Here is a 21,313-nt window from a genome sequence, read left to right as displayed (position 1 = left end):
CGATAAGAGGTTAACATCCAAAATATATAAAGAACTCACATGCCTCAACAAACAAAGCAAATAACCCAATTAAAAAATGGGCAGAGGATCTGAACAGACAGTTTTCCAAAGAAGAAATTCAGATGGCCAAAAGGCTCATGAAAAGATACTCCACATTGCTAATTATCAGGGAAATGCAAATTAAAACCACAGTGAGGCATACCTCACACCAGTTAGGATGGCCAACATCCAAAAGATAAGAAACAACAAATACTGGGGAGGATGCAGAGAAGGGGGAACCCTCCTACACTGCTGGTGGGAATGTAAATTAGTTCAACCATTGTGGAAAGCAGTATGGAGGTTCCTCAAAAAACTAAAAATAGAAATACCATTTGACCCAGGAATCCCACTTCTAGGAATTTACCCTAAGAATGCAGCAGCCCAGTTTGAAAAAGACAGATGCACCCCTATGTTTATTGCAGCACTATTTACAATAGCCAAGAAATGGAAATAACCTAAGTGTCCATCAGTAGATGAATGGATAAAGAAGATGTGGTACATATACACAATGGAATATTATTCAGCCATAAGAAGAAAACAAATCCCACCATTTGCAGCAACATGGATGGAGCTAGAGGGTACTATGCTCAGTGAAATAAGCCAGGCAGAGAAAGACAAGTATCAAATGATTTCACTCATCTGTGGAGTATAAGAACAAAGAAAAAACTGAAGGAACAAAACAGCAGCAGAATCACAGAACCCAAGAATGGACTAACAGTTCCCAAAGGGAAAGGGACTGGGGAGGATGGGTGGGAAGGGAGGGATAAGGGGGAAAAAGGGGCATTATGATTAGCAGACATAATGTAGCAGGGGGGGACACGGGAAAGGCAGTATATACAGAGAAAACAAGCAATGATTCTATAGCATCTTACTACACTAATGGACAGTGACTGTAAGAGGGTATGTGGGGGGACTTGATAATAGGGGGAGTCTAGTAACCATAATGTTGTTCAAATAAATGTACATTAACGATATAAAAAAAAAACCCAAAAAACTAAAAATAGAAATATCATTTGATCCAGGAATTCCACTCCTAGGAATTTACCTGTAGAAAAACAAGATCCCAGATTCAAAAAGACATATGCACCCCTATGTTTATCACAACACTATGTGCAATAGCCAAGATATGGAAGCAACCTAAGTGTCCATAAGTAGATGAATGGATAAAGAAGATGTGGTACATATACACAATGGAATATTATTCAGCCATAAGAAGAAAACAAATCCTACCATTTGCAGCAACATGGACGGAGCTATGTTGTATTATGCTCAGTGAAATAAACCTGGAGAAAGACAAGTATCAAATGATTTTACTCATTTGTGGAGTATAACAACAAAGCAAAACTGAAGGAACAAAACAGTGCAGACACAGAGACCAAGAAGGGACTAGTGGTTACCCAAGGGAAGGGAGTGGGGAGGGTAGGTGGGGAGGGAGGATACATGGGGAGGGAGGGAGAAGCGGATTAAGGGGTATTATGATTAGCACACATAATGCAGCGGGGTGCACGGGGAAGGCAGTATAGCACAGAGAAGACAAGTAGTGACTGACTCTATAGCATCTTAGAGTCACTACTGATGGACAGTGACTGCCTTGGGGTGTGTGGGAGGGACTTGATAGTATGGGTGAATGTAGTAACCACAATGTTGCTCATGTGAAACCTTCATACGAGTGTATATATCAATGATACTGTAATAAAAAAAAGACATTTTTGTATGTGCACAGAAAAATATATGAAAAGAGGGGGAAAAAAAAAAAACGCCCCTCTCCCTGCCAGACCCAGCTCAGATGTCACTTCTGTGAAGCCTTCCCAAATTTCCCTCACTGACCCCATTGCTTCAGCCCACCTCACACCTCTGAGCATTTGGCGATTATTTGTATGCATTTCTATTCTTTCCTCGTAATTAAGAGCATCTTATCCCAGCACTTCGGCTCATTTGAATTATTAGGAAATACGTATTGAGCTAATGAATGAGGAACAGTTATCATTTTTGGATTTGTAATCCCTGCATTGTCCGTAAGGTGGCAATTTGCACAGGGGGCCAAAGCACTAACCTTGCATTTTGGTGGAAGTCCTAGAAAAAGACGCTGAAGGGAAGAATGGAGAACCAGGAAGGACTTTCCTCAAAGACTTATCCTCTGGCTCCCTGGTGGGTGGGTGCTGTCCCTTTGTCCTTCACCTTTAAAGAGTCTCTGTCAGACAGCAAATGCGGGCCTGAGCCACCTGCCCAAGCCTGGATTCCACCTTTTCAAGCTTCTCAGCTGGCCAGGCAAGAATGACAGTGTGGTTCTCACTGCCCTCTCTGGCCTCGCCCCTGCACCTCCATACCCCTAAGCAGCCCTGTGACTGGGCTGAGCTTCCTCGCTCCTGACTGCGCCATGTTCTGCCTGGTCTCCATGACTTCAGACACACCATCGCCTCTCTCTGCCCTCCTTCCAGGTAGCCCTGGCTCTTGAAGATCCTATTTAGGAAGGACCTTTCCCAGAAGGCCTCCTTGCCTCTTTTCCCCCAGCACTTTTCTGTAGTAGCGTTTACTGCATTGAAATTGCTTCCCACTTGCCTCACTAAGGCCGCCTTCTTAAGCCCCAGCTCCTGGCTTACTCATCTAACCACCAGTGCCCTGTGCAGGCCTGGCATGCAGTCGTTGGCCCTCTGAGAGTTTGCTGAATGAAGAATGAACCAATGAATCTACAAACTAGGGATATGACGTAGAAAGATAAGTGGAGAGCCATTTCCCCCACAACAGGGGAGACATTTGAAAGTAAGAAAAAACAACTATGTTTTTATGTTGACACTGGCTCAGGAAGGGACCAAATGCTCCTTACACAGTAACAACACATTATGACTTTGAAAGAAGTAGGAGAGGCATGTTAAAAGGGGGCAGTTACTTTCCTCATGTGAATCAAGGCTGTGCTGTCTCCTAAGAAAATGAATCCTTCCTTTAGCAAAGTGACATCTTTTGGTTATTTATGAGGAAACTGATGGCAGCTATTTAACTCTCCTGGTAGGAAAGGAAAGTTCCAGGGCTTACACGTTGCCCTGCCTCTTATAATAGCCCTTATTCCATGTGTCACAGGGCTGATTTGGGATTCTGCCAGTTGCCAAATATGTTTATTCTATTCAGGACCTGGGGTAGTAACCACAGGGTGGGTTCACTGTGATTTGAACATGAGCCTGATCATCATAAGGCCTCCTCCGACTGAGGGCCACAGTGGAACACTCTAGTAAAGGGTCAGAGGTCCCTCTGGAGAGGGCTTACAGGAGGATTTATAAAATATGTACAGAGTCTTTCTTCAAGGGGACTGACCTCCCCTTCTAGATTAGGTCTAAAAACTGGATATGAGACCCTGACGATTCAAATCAGCTTTTGGACACCAGGCTTGGGGCCTTTCCCGTTGTGTGCAGCAAGTCACATTTTAATAGGCTGCTCACTGTTTAATTCCTAGGAACTCTGTGGCAACTGGCAATGACAATGATCGCTGTGGGTCAAAACACTGAGAGTCCCCGTCATCCTACTGTCCATCATGGGACCTGTACCCTGCTATGTCCTTGGCAGTTAAGTGCTGGCCTCTCTTCTTCTGGATTCCCATCATCCCCAGGGCACTCGGGAGCCATCTCAATGATGGCATCTCCCATTTGTCATTATGTGGCTAACAGAAGAAAGCAACCACGGAACTTTAAAGGATACCGGTGCTCCCCTCACTAATGAATTTCCCAATGTCACAGGGAAGGGAATGTCCTCTGGGCCCCCTTAGGGTATGGAGTAGGTAGATGAATGTGTAGATTGTCCATAATAAATCTACTCCAGCATCTCTCCTAAGCTTTTTGATTCCTTCCTTTATGATACACTAAGGAAGTACTGGCATCTCAACATGCCTAAATATAGGTCATCATTAAGTCTCAGTTTCACTTAAACAGCTGAGTAAACTATAGAGGCACTTCCAGCTACACAAACCAACACACTGAACCCAGGATCTCAGGTAAGTGTACCTGTATCAATAAATTCAACTCAATTCAGAGTTATATTCTGTCCTCCTTGGTCTAACACATTTATAATCCATATACCCCAAATTGCTACAGTGTAATTTAGCAAAATCTTGCCAGTCTTTTGGTGTAGAAGGTATATGTCTTTACATCTTTTTATCCTTTGGGGGATGAGGACATTTCATGAAAGACTGCAAACTGGGAAGGAACTAGTGTTGAAAAGCTGAATGGATACCACCCAAGAGTCCTGTCGCTGGTCTTCCCAGACTCCAAGAAGCTTTCTCACCTCTTGTTCAGAAAAGACAGTAAACAGCATGGGCAAATGAAAACTAAGGGGTGAAGTCAGGAAAAGCTACCCAAAAAGCCTGGTTAGCAAGTCCCTCCTTCTGCCTACTGTCTTCGGTTGGTCACACACACATTAAACAATCATACGTGGTTTCATAGACATACAAAATTCCTGGAAATATGCACAAAGAGCTGAGAAGGAGTGGCCTGTTGAGACTGACCTAGAGCACTGGGACAGAGGGTGAAAGGGACCCTTTTTTCATCGTTGTATCCATTTGTAAGCTATGAAATTTTAAACCATATATTCCCTTTTCAAAATAAAACTTTGTTAACTACTAAACGCAGAATAAAATAAAACAGCGCATCCTTCTGGGATGATTAAGGGGTGTAATATTTGGAGCCAGCCTTGTATCTGGAGACCACACATCCATCCTGGCACTACCAGAGCGACCTCGGGTAAGTTCTCGCTCCGACTGGGTCTCGGTCTCCCCAACAGCCCACTGGGTGTCAGGAATTTGGTCTCGGGACATCACTCCAGCTGGAACCGGGAGCAGCAGGGAGCCCACCGTGCTGAAGCGGCGTCCCGGCCGGCCGCAGTCTGCGGGCGCCCCGCGGTGCAGGCCCGGCCAATCAGCGGCCGCGGGGCGGGGGGGGGGGAGGCTGCGCCGCGCGCGGAGCGCAGCGCCAAGCAGAGGCGCCACTGCCGTCCGGGGATAGACCATGACTCGCTCACCCGTGCTCTTTCCGCTGCTGCTTCTCCTGCCGCCACTGGCCCCGGGCCTCGGGATCCGCAGCGCTGGCAGCCGACGCCCGGAGTGCGGTCCCTGCCGGCCCGAGCGCTGTCCGGCGCCCGCTCGCTGCCCTGCGCTCGGAATAGCTGCGCGCGACGAGTGCGGCTGCTGCGCGAGCTGCCTGGGCGCCGAGGGCGCGAGCTGCGGGGGTCGGGCTGGCGCGCGCTGTGGCCCCGGGCTGGTGTGCACCAGCCGCACCGCCGGGGCGGCGCCCGAGGGCACTGGGCTCTGCGTGTGCGCGCAGCGCGGCGCTGTGTGCGGCTCCGACGGCCGCTCCTACCCCAGCATTTGCGCGCTGCGCCTGCGCGCCTGGCACGCGCCCAGCGCGCACCCTGGTCATTTGCACAAGGTGCGCGACGGCCTCTGCGAATTTGGTGAGTCCCGCCCCCGCTCCGCGGTGCTGGAGCGGGTGGAAAAAGAGGTACCCTAACCCTCTGGGGTGTGGGGTGAAGGGTTGTCCCCTTTCCCCTGTACAACAATAGACCGTGCTACCCAGACCTCAGTTTTTCCTTCGGGAGCAGTTTTTCTTACCTGAGCAGATGCTCAAGGAAACGGACAGTAATCCACATCCTGCAACCCTCCCTTACAAAGCTCATGGAGACACCAGCCAGCGAGCTGGTTGGAATTCTGGTGAGCCTGCAATCCCTTTGATACTCGCTGATAAAATTATTTGCAGGCCTGGCATGTTTCTCTCCACGGGATTGGGCACTGGGAGGGAGAGTTTCCCGGTAGGTCCAGCCTGTGGGTTGTTTGAACAGAGAGAGGGAAGGTGAAAGTGTTGGAGGAGGAGGAATGGTGGCAGATAGGTACTCAGAAGTCACCAGGCCAGAATGGGAGGGGAGCTCCTACCTGGAACAAATTAGGACCCTTGGAGACATAGGATCCGAAAAGATTATGGTGCCATCAGGGACAGACATGGTTGTTGTGGGACTAAGGCTTATATAATTTGGAGGGTCCCACTTTAAGTAAAGGAATTGAAAACTAGTCATTGCTGGGGACCTGCAAACTTAAACTTCATTAACATTATTGGTAAAGCTGTCTATGGGTGCCATCTTTGTCCACCCTCTATATGTAATTTTAAAAAATAAAAGAAAACTAAACCAAAACATTAAGGATGTTTTGAGTGGACCACTCTGCTGGCCTGTCAGGTTTTGAAGAATTACCCGTCTGTGCTGCCTGGAGAGGGCTGTGGAGAGTTTAGGCTAAGTGAGCTTGTGGCCGGACAGTCCCAAGGAGTCCAGCTTGGGGTTCTGGCCTGGGCCCGGAGACCAAGTCCAGAAGTAATTGCCTAAGTCAGTGTAATGACTTCAGCTCCGTGGGGGTGGGGGTGGCCTTTTTCAGGTCTGGGGAAGTTTCTAGCATTCCTTCCCTCCATGCATTCCAGGTAGATGCACTTAAGTCAAGGAGACCCAACGGGTTATTGGGAGATGGGGCAGGAAGGCTCCTGTCCCCAGAAACATGAAAACAAGGTGTGGACCATCGAGGGGACTGAGGCAACCCTAGGGCACAGGAAAGTCACTGTTGGCTATTCCCGGATGGGATTCCCAGTGGAGGAAAGGGCTGCCTGGTGCATCCCGTGCTGCTGCTTCCCTGGGTCACCTCGGGCTGGCCCCTTACCCCCTCTGGGCTGTGTCCGCCCTTGTGGAGCCATGGTTGAGATCCCTTTCATTTTGAACCTTTGTTTCTCCCTTTGGCATTTAAACAGTCCTGTCTCCCTCCTCCTTCCAGTTCCTGTCACTTGCTTTTACAATATGCTTTCCTCAGCAGTTAATTCACAGGCAGTTGTCTTTGTCTCCAGACAGGTAACACTTTCGCTTCACACAGAGGAGACAGAAGAAATGCTGACCGGGTCCCCAGAATCTAGCCGGTGCTAATGTCTCTGATGGTTTATCCCTGCACTGGCATTCTGTTCCTAGGAAGAGAAATGCCTGAAGACATTTAGACCAAATCTATTATGCAGAGGAGATCTGGTGAGGATTCTTTATGTGGGAATAGAAGGGAAAAGTGACACCCAGGGGGCAGGAGACTCATCCAGGGTGACCAGTAAAGCCTGACCAGCTCCCATGTCCCTAGCACCCCTGTTCAGTGCTCTTTCAGGGCAGGACTTGATAGTGCTGAGTCGGGCAGGTGGTGGTTGTCATGGTTACCAGAGGGAGGCCAGATGGCAGATGGAAACCCCATATCTCTAATTCATTGAAAATTACCAAATGACAAGTAAATGTGACAGCCCCTCCACTCTGATCTATGGGCTCTGAGGCCCACCCCAGGCACAGGCCCTGGAAGGAACAATGTTCATGGGCCAATCGGAGGCGATTCAGAAGCTGCTTTTAATGATCCCACCAGAGACAGGCTTCAGGCCTGCCCAGAATTTAGCTCTACTTCCCCACCAGTGATTGTGTCATTCACCACAGACCCAGGCACTGTTTCCCCAACACTTTTTAGCCTGAAATGTTTGTGTAGCCCCTGCCCTTGTGTCCTGGTGAAGCAGGAAGGTGTGGACTGGGGGATCTTTCCTAGCTGGCAAGACGGCACCTCATTCTGCACTGCCCTAAAGCACTCTTTATTCGGAGGACACAGTAGGAGCACTTTTTAACAATGCCGCTAGGGAAGCTGGTTAAAGGGAAAGAGACTGAGTCAGAGAAGCAGCTGTTCTGCTTCAATACCGGTAATTAAGTCACCCCTCCTCAGCAACTCACCTATCCTCAATAAGCAAGCACCTGACTTTGACAGAATGAAGCCTCCCTAAATAATTATCAGGTTTCCTCACAATGTGGGATGTGTTCTTACCCATGACTCTGAGGATCATTTGGAAGGTTTTCAGTCTTAAATTCTCACCTTTCCTCCTTTGCCCTGAATTGCTCCAAAATGTCAATAATGAGAATAATCCCTTGATCAACACACATTTGTTGAAGACACACTCTGTTCCCACATAAAGAATTCTTTACTGATGGAAACTGCGTTTGCATCCCATCTTCTACTCGGTTTTTATGACTGCCCTGGCCAGATCTCACTCCCGTTTAATAGAAGTGCAAAGTGACGCACACAGAGGAAATTCTCTGGAGCCACATGGTGGCTCCCAGCTGAGGAGGGGCTCCAGTTCGGGTTTCCCTGGCTCTTCTCAGATTGGACCATGCATCTCTAGCCCACTGGCAACCTGGTTAGGAAGGGGCTACAAACTGGCTACCCTTGAATTTTGAGGGTTTTTCAATCTGGATCTATCTTCCTGTTTTTCCTGCATCTTGCTGCTGGTTTCTCTGTTTAGAATTGGGTGATGGCTCCTGAGAGGAACAGGGATAGCTTCACAGAAGGGTAAACATCTGAGAATAGTCTTGAAGGATGGATAGAAAATTGCTGGGCTGAGAAGTGCAGATGGGAGGCACATGAATCAAGGTAGGGAGATAGGAGGTCCTGTGGCGAGTGTAAACAGTGGGCCTGCTGGGCAGCTACCCATGGGAAGGTTGGGGAAGGAGGTGAAGCCCACAGTAGTTTGCCCCAGGGTCACTGCAAGCCTTGAGTGCCAGCCTGCAGAATGAAGCTGCATCCTGTACTAAATTATTGGTTCCATTTCTCGACTGTAAGGCCACATGACATTATTGTTGTTGTCGGTATTATTACATTAAAAGGCTGTGTTGTTCCATGTATGCACCCTATTTGCTAACATTGGGAGGGGGTTGGAAACCTACAGACGGCAGGCTGATAGTGTGTTTTGAATGCTAAATTAGATAGGAACAGGGTCCTGGGCCAAGGCCCACCAGGACACTGAGCTGTCGAAGCTTCAGTGAGCTCTTGAGATCCCGAATCTTAGAAAATTCACCCCAGTTGAAATTCCAGCTCCACTTAGAAATCTGTCTGTGCACGGCGCGTGTTACCAGGTAACCATGAAAGGCAGCGAATGCTACTTTGTGAAAGGGACAAAAGAAGGGGGGCCTTGTGCTCAGAAGCCTTTCATGCCGAGGGAGGGGATTTGAAGCACAGGCTGCAGGGAGCTGGATTAGGCTGTTTCTCCTTCCACATTGTAATGTGACTATTAGCATAAATTATCAGGGCTGTTCAGTGTGTTGATTATTAAGCTGTGGTTTTATGCTTTTTCAAACAAGCAGATGAGGTCCTAGGGGATGACTTTTGATGTTCTTTCTCTCCTTAGTACCATTAACTTTAAAGAAATCTCAGAGGCATTTGGGAAGATCTTTCATTCCAGCCACCAAGGACGAATGGGGTGGAGGACAGATCATCCCGCTATAATAATACCGATCCCTTTCATTTGTACGGATCCACACGGCTAATAACAGTCACATTCCTTGTTTTCTGTCATCCCAGAGGATGTGGACCCGCAGTCATTATCTCCATTTGCAGATAAGGAGGAAATGGTTAGCAACTTGCCTGAGTCCCCGTGGTTGGTGACTGGACCCACAGGCATTTGAGTTTCCTTGGTACTATTTTGCCCATCCACAGTGCCCCTTCTGGGGGTGCACACCTGGGGGGCAATTCTCTGTTAGCTGGTAGGTGATTTGTGCCATCCCAGCATTTCCAGGGCTCTTGCTGGCACAAGCAGAAGAAACAAGTATTTAGCAAGGAAGAACTAGAGAGACAAAGCTGACACATTCGCAGACTGGGATGGCCAGGACCATCTTCCCTCTGGGAAGCCACATTACTCTGTCTAAGGCAGGTAGAAAGGGAAGCCTGGCTCTTCCAGGAGTATGGCAGTTCTGGCAACAGGAAGATGAGAGACTGAGCCCTGGGCTCACCAGGGTGAGGGTTATGGACCACGGCCTCTAGGGCCTCCAGGCAGGACCCACCAATAATCCCACTCACCAGAGGCCAGTAGAGAGTCCCAGGCAGGCAGGAACAGGTGTCTCCGGGCACCTTCAAGGAGACTACCCTCGGGGTAGCACAACCTGCTGAGACCTCAGGGCCCTCTGTGGAAGCCTTGTACAATTTGCAAGGGGTCCTGTAACTGCTCCTCACAATAACCTATGAGGAGAGGGTGGGGAGGGAGAATGGATTCCTGTGCCCATTTTACAGAAGGAACAGGCCATGTCACAACAATGGCATGTGGAAGAGATGGGATTTGAATCTGGATTCCTCCTGCCTGTGGTAGTCATGTCTGTGAGGACTCCAGCACCACATTCCTGTGAGCCCTTGGGGACAGTTGGACTGGGAATGTGTTAAGGGACACATTGCCTCCTTAATGGTATCTTCACAAGAGCTGTTCTCTAGGGCTGTGTGGAAGGGTTTCATTCCTGCGCAGAGAAGAATCAACATGGGAGGCCTGATACTGTCTAAGGTTATCCTTAGAAGGGCCTGCTGGCAAGGCTGACTCTTGGCTGGTGTCTGGGAGCTTGGACTCCGGGAGGGACTGCGCCATTCTCAGAACTGACAAGGGTGGCTTGTTGTGCCTCAGCTGTACCTGCTTTCCTTCTGGGAGCCTGGAATTTAGGTCCATAGTAGGCAGAGGGTGCCTAGATGGCCAGCCCCCAATAATCCTGGGCATTGTCTAGTGAGCTTCCCCAAGAGATGGCATTTCACAAATGTCGCAAGTTTGTTGCTGGGGAATTAAGTGCATCCTGGGTGACTTCACTGGAGAAGGCTCTTGGAAGCTTGTGCCTGGTCCCCAGTCTTAGCCCCATGAGCCTCTTTTCCCTCTGGTGATTTGCTTTGTCTCCTTTGAGCAGCTGTGAGTTGTAGCTGTCAGTACACCTAGCAAATCATCAAAACTGGGGTGGCCTTTGGGACCCAACACAATCCCTAAGGAACTTTCTTATTCTGGAATGGAGTCAGAACAGATAACAAATGTTTCACTGTAAACTACAGTGTGAAGTTAATGGGATCAGGGTGCCTGGGTTTGAGTCCCTGCCCCTGCAGCCACCTCACCTTTCTGAGCCTTGCTTTTCTCAATTGTAAGATGGGGATAAAAGCACCAACTCTGCAGGGCTGGGGTGAAGATGCTGGGAGTAGTGCACGTGGAAGTGCCCTCTAAGGAGAGGGCAGGATAGTGGGACGGCCTGGAGCCAGACCTCTGGGCTCATAGCCTCACTCCACCATTTAGGATGGGGTAACCCTGGCTAGCGTCCCCAGCTGGCAGCTGGTAAGATTGCCGGCAAGATCAAATGGGTGAATCCCTGTAAACAGGAGAAGAGTGCCCAGCACGCAGCGAGCTCTGGGTGTTAGCTGGTGGCATCATTACCATTATTACTATTATGATGATGACAACTGATTATAAAGAGCTATTATGGATAAAAATATTTTAAATTTAAAATCAGATATGTTAAAATTAAAACCAGACTGTGATAAAGAGCACATCAGAACATTTTTCAAAACAACTGAACTGTCCTATATCTTGGTTATGGTGGTGGTTACACAACTGTATGCTTTGTCAAAATTTAGGACTGTACACCAGAAAGAGTGCATGTGCTGTATGTAAATTTACAAATAAAAATTTGAATGTCACTTTATAATCAAAAGCAGGGGGCTCTTCTGTAAAAGAAATGGTATTTTCTGCCCCCAAATCAGCAGTAAAGACAGTATTTATAAGACAGCGTTTCTTAATTGTAGTTTTTGAAAGAAGGGAGGAGATGTGAGGAGAGAGAAAGATGAAATGTGATTTACTGCTTTATTAATTTAGGCCTGAAAGGGACTGATGAAACCTCATTTAAAATTTATGACTTTACATGAACAAAAGTAAAACACGTTGATTGAGTGTCTCTTTGGAATCCATTGAGGGCTTTGGAATAAGACGCAGTTCTGGTTGTTCCCCCAGTGAGCCATCTGAGGACCAGCTTGAGCTCTGGGGGAGGCAGCGCTGGCAGGAGATTGTGAATAAATTAGGCTCTCTTTGTTGGCCCTCGCAGATGGGGCTCCCGGCTGAGAGCAGGGCTTTGTGGCTCTTTGCGGCTGTGGGCTGGTGGCTGAGGTGCACTGGGCAGTGTTAGAGGCTTAGGACTGTGGTTCAGTGGGGGCTCTGTGGCTGTACTAGGGGTTATGGGTAGGGGCGTGACGCTTGGAGGGGAGTAAAATGGGCACCACTGAAGGAGTGTGCCCATCAGGCTGAGGGCAAAGAAAGCCACCAGCGGGGAGGGAGGGCAGGGTCTGTACTCAACTCACTTGAGGCCATTGGGGCATCCAAGAGAGGCTCAAGGGCAGCCCTGGGATCAACACGTGGGAGTTACAGAAAGGTGGATTTTAGCTCCAAATGAGAGTGAGTTTTCTTTCTAGCAGAGCTCTCCAAGGATGGAAGGGCCTGGCTCCATAGGTAGTGAGGTCTCCATCACTGGAGGCATGTTAAGTGGAGGCTAACTGATGAAATGATGGAAGATCAGGATGGAAGCATCCTGGCAGTGAGTAGTGTAGGGCCCTTCCAGTTTGGGACTCTCTGGCTCTAACATAATCTCCCAGAGAGTTTTTGGCACCAGTTGGCAGTGTCTGCTTGCGAGTCTGGAGAGGGCCAGACCAGGCTCATTTCTGTTCTCTTTAACGCCTGTCCCTCCCCCACTTCCTCTGGTCTATGTCTCCCTTTGCTCTCCTTTTTTACTGCAGCCTCACCCAGGGGAGCAAAGGCCCTTTTCCTCTGCAGGGCTGGCCTATGGAGAGGGTAAGGCTGGCCTGGAGTCACCGGGTGAGGCCCAGGAGTCAGAGACCCTGTAGTTTGATGGCCTGAGAATAAATTTGCTCTTTCGTCATGTCTTTCTTCATCCAGTCTGACCCCTGCTCGCATATCATATCCACTTAAACCATCACTTTCACACTCATTGTATGGTAAAATCAGCTCAACAGCCCTGTGAAGAGGAAGCACTATCCTCATCTCCCAGACAGCAAACCTGAGCAGAGAGCATTTTCCTCACCACGCTTACCCCACATCCGTGGGGCCAGAGCAAGGGTGAGCCAAGCTGGCCCTCTAGTGCTGGTGAGACCAGACAGAAGCCCCTGGACTGCAGGGCAGGCTGGGATTCAGCAGGTCAGAACACTGCAGAGCCCCTGATCCCGGGCTAGGCACATACCCTCTAGGCCTTGCAGGAAGGCGAGTCGCCCACCTGTGAAGCTATGGGTGCATTCCATGCATAGGGAAACAGGGACACTGAGGGGCTGGGTGGCGGGCAGAGAGCGGCAGCAACTGGGCTTTATTATTTTAGTCCCAGTGTGAGCGGAGCAGATGCAAGACACAGGGAGGAGGGCGCCGTGTGTAGTGCCAGCTAAGAATTTCCAATTCAGATGCCCTCATGCTCTACAGTCCCACCCAGCAAGCCCACACCCATGATTTCTGGCAGCCAAGAACCATGTTGCCTGATTCCCCGATTTACTTCTCTCTATTTGTCAGGCCTTCCTCAGTCCCTCCACTAGCTCGCATGCCTGCAGTTTCACCCTCAGGGACTGGGAGGTGTGTGCGGGGCTGGGGAGGCCATGTGTGGAGGCCGTGAGTCTGGGATGTGCAAGTGGACATCAAGAACGGACCGCAGGGGGTCTCCACTCCAGGGTGAGTGCAGCTGTTCTGCAGGGAATTACTCTTTGAAATGCCCTCCACGCGGAAGGAGACAAGCCCATCTGTCAGAAGACTCTGCTGTCCGTGAAGTGACACAGCCCCTCCCGGAGCCTGCTGTCCTGTACTTGAGCTGGAAGCAGATGGCAGCCAGGGTCCTGGAAGAGGCCCTGGAAGGGAGTGTGGTGACACCTAAGCTCTGCCACAGACGTGCTGGGTGTCTTTGGGAAGCTGCCCCTCCTCTCTGGATCCCTGTTTTCCTGTTGGTAGAGCAAAGGTGATGGGAGAGGAACCATGCAGGCATCTGCCTGGTCTAAGGAAAACTCTTCTGTGATTTCATGCCCAGCAGAGCGCTCTTTCTCATGGAGAGCTTTCACCTGCCGCTGCTCCCATCACATGAGACTGTTCCTTACAGGCTCTCTGCAGGTAGGGAATTTTAGCAGTGGGGTGCCTGGCACCTGGCAGCATAAAGACTGTGTTCCCTTGTCTTCTTCTCCCAGCTCCTGTCGTTGTCGTTCCACCCCGGGGTGTACATAACGTCACCGGGGCACAGGTGTACCTGTCCTGTGAGGTGAGGGCTGTGCCCATCCCAGTCATCACATGGAGGAAGGTATTTATATCTAAGAACTCATGTGTGTGTGTGTGTGTGTGAATGTGTGTGAGAGAGAGGTGTGTAAATGTTTTTTTCTTTTAAGTGTGTTTGTGTGTATAACTTGATGCATGGAGCAGAAGATTTTTAAAAGATATCTTAGGTACCACTCCTCTGCAGGTTTATGCCTCAGAACTTTTACCCTCAAGCTTTCTCCCCAGAGGGTGGGGGTTGCCATCCTTCTATGCCATTTGTTCCCTTGGCTCTTAGCTGTCCAGGAAGTTCTGCTGTTTATCTAGCCTAGAGCAGCTGGAATGGAATTAGAGCTTACTTCACTGGATCTGGGTTTTAGAAAGCCTTGGCTGATGGCAGATGACCCAATCCTATTCCAAAACTAGATCTTCCTATGTATCAATTTTTGATTGACTGGCATGGATCCCAACATCTGTTGTCCCCTATTTCAACAGGCCTGGGAAGGGCCCTGAAGTTCTGAACTGCTTCTGTGATAGTCTGTAGTGCCCACAACCTTGCTGTCCAGCAGGGGGTGCTGTCTATACATACATTTAAGTTTAAAAAGTGATGTTTTAATAGGAATAAGAGGTACTAGGTTTTCAGCTTTCAAGTCAGTGGGAAGATGAAGACAGCGAGGACGTCTGCAGAATGGTCCTAATCCAGAAATGCTTTTTCTAAACCCCTCCTGGTTTTCTGTCCTCTGAAGGTCACACAGTCACCTGAGGGCACGCAGGTACTGGAGGACTTGCCTGGGGACCACATCAATATCGCTGTGCAGGTGCGAGGGGGTCCTTCTGACCATGAGGCCACAGCCTGGATTTTGGTGAGTATCTCATTTGTTTAGGATTATTGGCTATTATTGACTGGCCCTTAGAAAGCACCATTTATATTACTATCACACATTACACAAAGTTCAAGGCTGTTCTTATCCATTTTTCACTGGACCCTACTGTAACTGTGAGGAAAGCAGGGTAGGTAGTATTACCCCATGAAAGCATGCATGATCTCCAGTGGGAAGCAAAATGGCTCCAGAAAGACGTCCATGTCCCAGTCCCTGGGGCCTGTGGATGTGTATGTTATACGGCAAGAGGAGATTAAGGCTGCAGGTAGAATTACGGTTGCCAATCAGCTGACTTTAATAAGGAAATTATCCTGGATTATCTGGGTGGGCCCAGTGTAATCAGAAGATTCCTTTAAACGTGGAAGAAGACAGCAGGAGAGAAAGTGAGCAAGAAAGATGGCAGTGTGAGAAAGACATGACCCGTGTTGCTGGCTTTGAAGACGGAGGAAGGGGGCAACAAACCAAGGAATGCAAGCAGCCTCTACAGTGGGAAAGACAAGAAACAGATTCTCCCCTAGGGCCTCTAGAGAGACGGCTGCTCTGCTGAAGCCTTGATTTTAGCCTACTGAGACCATTAGGTCTCAAGCTTAAGAACAGTAGATAATGCATCTGTGTTGTCTTAAGCCATTAAGTACATGGTAATTTGTAAGAAACTCATGCACTTGCCCAAGACCACGTGGCTGATAAAGAGGGAAAACAGCACACTTGCATTCTCAGGGCTCTTCTCCACTTGCAGCAGTTTTGCTAAGACAAAGGAATGCCATGCGTTTGAAGGAGGGATGGAGTGAGGAAGCAGGGGTTCCTGTTGGGCTAGTCACTCTACCTCTCTGAGTTTCAGGGTCCACAATTGTAAAAAGAGGGCTTTGGACTGGACAGCGTCTGAGGGCTCTGTGATCCTAACAGTTTGTGATGCACAAGCCTCCTGTAATGAGGATAACAGTTCTCCCCCTTCACCCAGGACTGGCATGGTGTGCATAAACCCTCTCCAGTCTGTAGCCTTACTCACAATTACTAGAGGTTGTTACAAGAGAAAGCAAGAGAGGGGAGAGCTAGCTGTGGGTCTGCTCTGCAGGGGCGTGAGAACAGGCTGCTCTCTGGGGCGTCTTCCTCCTTTCACACCCATCTCTGAGAGCTTTGGTGACATCTACTCCCAGCTCAGCAACTCAGAATGCAGTTGGGTCTGTGGCTTTTTTCAAATCAAGTACATGCCCCCCAATTACAAGAAAAGGTTCTCTCTGGTGTTATTTTATAAAGGCTGTCTCCATTGGGAGCACTTGTGAGCCATTTCTTGGTCAGTAGATTTTTGTTCTTTTAATTTGCAGTATTTTCCTTATAATTTATACCTATCACTTCCAGTAAAAGGACCAGGTAGCTCACAGTAAAAAGCAAGAATGCAGGAGAAGCATTAAAATGAGAGCCACACAGAGAGGGTACTGAGAAGGAAATTTAACTCTCTCTTGGCAGCCACGACAAGAAGAGAAATAGAGTGAGCTTTATTGTTTTGAAAAGGTATGAGTGTTCAGACACATGGTTAAGAACTAAATAAGGAAGTGATTTTGTTGTGCCACATATAACTATTTAAACTTGCCTGTTGTATTTCTAGATCAACCCTCTGAGAAAAGAAGACGAGGGAGTGTACCAGTGCCATTCAGCCAATGCGGTTGGGCAGGCCCAGGCCCACAGCACAGTGGCGGTTACAGATCTGAGCAGACACAAAGCTGCCCGCTTCCCAGCTCCTGATGACCACATGTGATGGAGTAAATGTACATGTTCCAAGTTATTTTCAGTGTTTATATACTTGTGTCACAAGAGATTACGATGGCTTATGAAATGTGTAATGAAAAAGAAGAAAAATACATAGATTGAGGAAATCAAACGAATGCAAAACAAGAGTAGGAACATACTACAGTTAGCAGGCCGACTTTCTAGTATGTTCTATGCACATATTACATTGGGCTTCCCAACCAGCATGCAAAGTCAAGAGCTGTGAGTGTTATGGGTGTCCATATGGTGAAAAGACCAGTCATCTTTTACTGTTTCTGAGGCTGAAAGAGTATTTCCTCCAAGTCCTCTTAGAGAGGGCAACACAAGAACAGACACTGTCACTGTGACAGCACCCATGTGAAAATGTGCCTGCAGAGAAGACAGTCGAAGCTTCATTTGTCTGTTCCTGGTTTCTTGTCAGCAGCTCTGCTGTCTCCAGGCCTTGCCTCCCCGTTCTCAACACTGTGCCTGCTTAGCAGCACATCTCCCAGAGAATCTGCCTTTCCCCTGGCCAGGTGACTCTTAGTCCTCATGGTCCCCCTGGGTGAGAGCTGCAGTTGCATCTTTCCCCCTGACAGGCCAACTGTGAACATGGGAAACAAATCCCTTTACTAGCCAGCTTTTGCTGCTTAACAGCCCCCAAACCTTGCTGATTCCCAGCCACCAACATTTATCTCTTGCTTATATTCCTTGTCTCACAGGCCTTGTGGGTTGGCTAGGGCTCTGCTCGGCGTGACTAGTCATGTTGGGAACCAGCTAGAGGAGCAGCCTCAATGTGGAAATATGTGCATTTTTGTGACACAGGGAATGAGCAAGCATATGAGCTCATTTAAAGTTTTTGCTCAGATGTGGCATCTGCTTAAGTCTATTGGCCAAAGCAAGTCCCACAGTGATGCTTAGCATCACTGGGGTAGGGGGAAGTCTGCTCCCGTGGCAGGAGGCCAAAGGCAGGAATGCATGATCCGCTTACAGGATCAGAGGAAGGAACAGTCCTGAACAGGCACTTTAACTAAGGCTGACGGACAGCTTTTTAATAGAGCAGGAAAAAGGAGGAACAAGTTTGATAGCTTATGAAAAGCAAAAGAATTTGGCTGTTGTTGTAATCCATATTACTCCATGACTATCCACTATCACTGTGCACGTTCAGCACCCAAGGCCGTACATCAGGTGTGTAGGAGATGCACAGAAAACTGAAAAGTGAATACCATCAAATTGCAAGGAATGCAATGGTAAGGAAATGAGGGGCATGCGTGAGTTTGAGGGTAGAGGACTGGCTTAGAACTGGGGAAAGTACAGGAAGATATGGCTGAGGAAGTAGCATTGGGGTTGAAGAATACAAGTAGTTAGAGCTCCTAGAAACAGGGAGGAAAACATAAGGTGTGAAATCACCAAATAAGAATTCAATTAGGAGATAGCTCTTACAGTTGCCCTCCTTATACTTGACTTGTTATTTTATATATATATGTATTTTATATATATATGTATTGTTGACTTTTTGTCCTGTACACTTCTGTGTGTGTGTGTGTGTGTGTGTGTGAAATGGTACTGGGCTATGAATACAGTCTATTACAGATGAATTTCCAAAAGGAAGCCACAAAGAACCGTGGAATTTTAAGGCCACTGCCACGGCCCAGTTCTTGAGTTCCCTCTACAACGTAACATGCAGTATTGACCAGCTCTTGCTTGCATACATCCAGGGATATGGAGCTCACTACCACCAGACAACCATTTTTGGATTTTCCAATAGTTGAAAGTTCTTCCTCATATTAAGCTGGTATCTGCTGTCTATGTCCGCCCATTGGTCTGATATGTACTCTTTGGACCCTACATGGCTCCTCTGCTCCCCACCAGCACCACTCTTGGCAGGGAGAGATTTAAAGGGTCATTTCCTCTACCCTCCTTTTAATGCATGGTTGATTGCGACAGATCAGACCTCTTTTCTCTAATCCTTTCCCTCTTTTCTTCTAGGGCCATAGAAACATGGATCACAGGATGACAGAAAAGTCAAGTCATGGATTGTTTTGCTTTGTGATGAGTTGGAAAAACTGTAGATGACTCCTTTTGTATGTTTCTAAAAATTAGATGCAAATTAGATTCATATGTAGATGTAGTCTTTAGTAGGGCAAACATTGGGAAAACAGACTGCATGTAGCTTTTTTATACTTTTGAAGTGAATTGCTCTGGGAGGGTTCTTTTTTTTAACTGTTCCCTCCCAGGGAAGGTCACATGATGATATATATGTAATTTTAAAGGGCTAGAATGAGGCATGTGTCAGCTGTTATCTCATTTGTGACTGATTAGTGGAACTCTGTGACTTAGTGTGTGTTATAGGAGGAGGAAAGGTCTGTTCTCTTCTGCCTGATCTCTGACTTACTGTGTGACCTGGACAGGTCCCTCCCCTCTCTGAGCCTTCATCTCTTCACCTGTGAATGTGGTGTTTGGGCTGGATATTACTCATTTCTCTCCCAGCCCTGCCAACCTAGACTGATATAGCCCTATGGAAAAATACAGGATGTACGGTCTTAGCTTGCTTTTTAAAATGGTATTCCCTCAAAACAAATGTCATTGCTTCATGGCAGGGTGCGGACAGCTGACTCTAGCTCTTCGGCCATTTTTCTATTTTAAAGAGATTTAGTCCAAGGTGGGATACTTTACCAGATTCAGGGGCTCCTTGGCTGGGCATCTGGGGACCAAGATGTTTCCACTTGTTAACAAGCCCAGCATTCTCTAACCAGGGGGGCAGTGGAGACCTGGTTTCTGAACATCAAATTGTAAAAATAGTGTCAGATGCTCTTTCTGGGCTGTCGAATTAGAGTATAGTAGAATATATTTTAGAGATGTTTTTACTCACCCAAGAATAAGGCTTTCTTCCTTTTAATGAACAAAAAAAAGAATATTTAATATCTGGGCTAAATAAGTAGATCGTGTAGGTGATTAAAATTTTTGAAGTCAGAATTGGGATCTCACATCCTTAAAATTCACGAAGCACCTTTCCATCAGTGGTTACCTCCCAACTCCAGGACAGTAGGCAGGGCGAGTATTAATGTCCTTCCCCCTTTACAGATGAAGAAACTAGGGCCTGAGGGCCAAGCACTTGCCCAAGGTCTGGAGACCTGTGAGGAGGACCAGAGCGCAGAGTGCTGGCCTCCCTTGGTGCCCTTCCCACTCCAGGTGCTGCTTCGAAGGATAATCTCATAAATATGCAAAGGAGGATGCTGCCAGTTCATAGATTTCATGGAAACTTATCAAAGTTCATCTCAACTTTCAAAGCACGCTCTCATGCCACTCATATAGGGCAGTACATTTTGGAACTGCATTTTCTGCCTTTAAGCCTGGCCATTTCTTAGCTTACTTATTGGGGTGGCCATCACCCTGACATACTGCACAGTAGGAATCCAGAAACATGAGGCCCATTTGAGAATTTATCCCTGACTTGCTGCATGACCCTGAGCAAGTCCCCTTCACTTTCTGGACCTTGGTTTTCTCATTTGAATAAGGAGGGAATGAAACTAGATGGGTAGTTTTCAAACTTTAGAACATTGGAACTCCTTCTTTGAATAAAATCAGAATTAAAATTGATCAAGCTGGAAGCTGTCCTTGTTTGCTGGAGGTTAGGGCTGCTGGGGGACCTTCTCACATCCCTTCCCTATTCGGCCCCTCTTACACCCTCACTCCCAAATGATTTCTATATCCAAGGTCTGCAATTAATTCCTCCATGATTTAGTTGTTGAGAGATGACTTGGTAAGACACTTAGTGAAACTGTCTGAAGGAACAGGGATGCTGTGGCTTTGGAGAAGTTACTAGAACAACATCAAGCATCTGCTAGTAAGCACATTCAGCAAAATCAGTTGAATCATTTCATCTTTGCTCAAATTGGAGAGCTGGATTTAGACCCAGAGAGTAGGATGGATGGAGCCCCATGGTGACATAGCTGAACTTCAAGGCCGCATGAGGTAGGGTTTAGCATCAATTATAATTATGTGCAAAAAATAATGTTACAGTCTGAAATTTTCACCAAAATCAAAAAGGTAGATTAACATGACTGTTCCAACCTAATGACTTTTCAACTATGAGAGCCCCAGGGCTGCTCCAGAGGCTGAGACAATGTGTGCTGTGGCTGTTATCACTCGGAAGCTTGATGCCCCCAGAGCCTGTGTTTTCTGCCTTATTTTCATAGATGTGATGATGTCGCTTGGCCCCTGCACCTTAACCATAAATGTTTTGAAGCGTGGTCTTGTGTGGTCTCTTTGTCCTTGGAATGCTGCTGTGGTTGATCCAGGCCCACTGGTACTCACCCCATTCTTAGGCACAGTTCCCATTTTCTGCTCGCCCATGTCAGCTACTTAATCCGAATCATCCTCACCTCTCACGCCTGGTCTGTGCTCCAAGCCTACCTGGTCACACTTGCTTGCAGTTGTTATCAAGCCCTGTTCAGCTACCGCTGGCCCCATTTTTCTAATTCTCCTTGAACTGTGTCTCCCACTCTAGTATTTAATTTGGTCACTTAGCTCTGCTCTCTGTCATCCCCACCACACATA

General features: G+C 47.8%; 1 protein-coding gene across 1 annotated transcript; it reads left to right on the top strand.

Annotated features, from left to right (window-relative positions):
* Positions 1-4,833: 4,833 nt before the first annotated feature.
* On the top strand, positions 4,834-20,037 carry IGFBPL1 (insulin like growth factor binding protein like 1). Its single transcript, XM_036888540.2, has 5 exons — positions 4,834-5,472; positions 14,069-14,178; positions 14,876-14,992; positions 16,614-16,773; positions 18,743-20,037. The coding sequence occupies exons 1-4, from the start codon at positions 5,028-5,030 to the stop codon at positions 16,761-16,763; spliced, it is 822 nt and encodes a 273-aa protein (XP_036744435.2). The 5' UTR covers positions 4,834-5,027; the 3' UTR covers positions 16,764-16,773; positions 18,743-20,037.
* Positions 20,038-21,313: the final 1,276 nt, after the last annotated feature.

This window comes from Manis pentadactyla, chromosome 3 (assembly GCF_030020395.1).
Source record: "Manis pentadactyla isolate mManPen7 chromosome 3, mManPen7.hap1, whole genome shotgun sequence".
Lineage (NCBI taxonomy): Eukaryota > Metazoa > Chordata > Mammalia > Pholidota > Manidae > Manis > Manis pentadactyla.
This window is presented reverse-complemented; position numbering and strand designations above follow the sequence as displayed.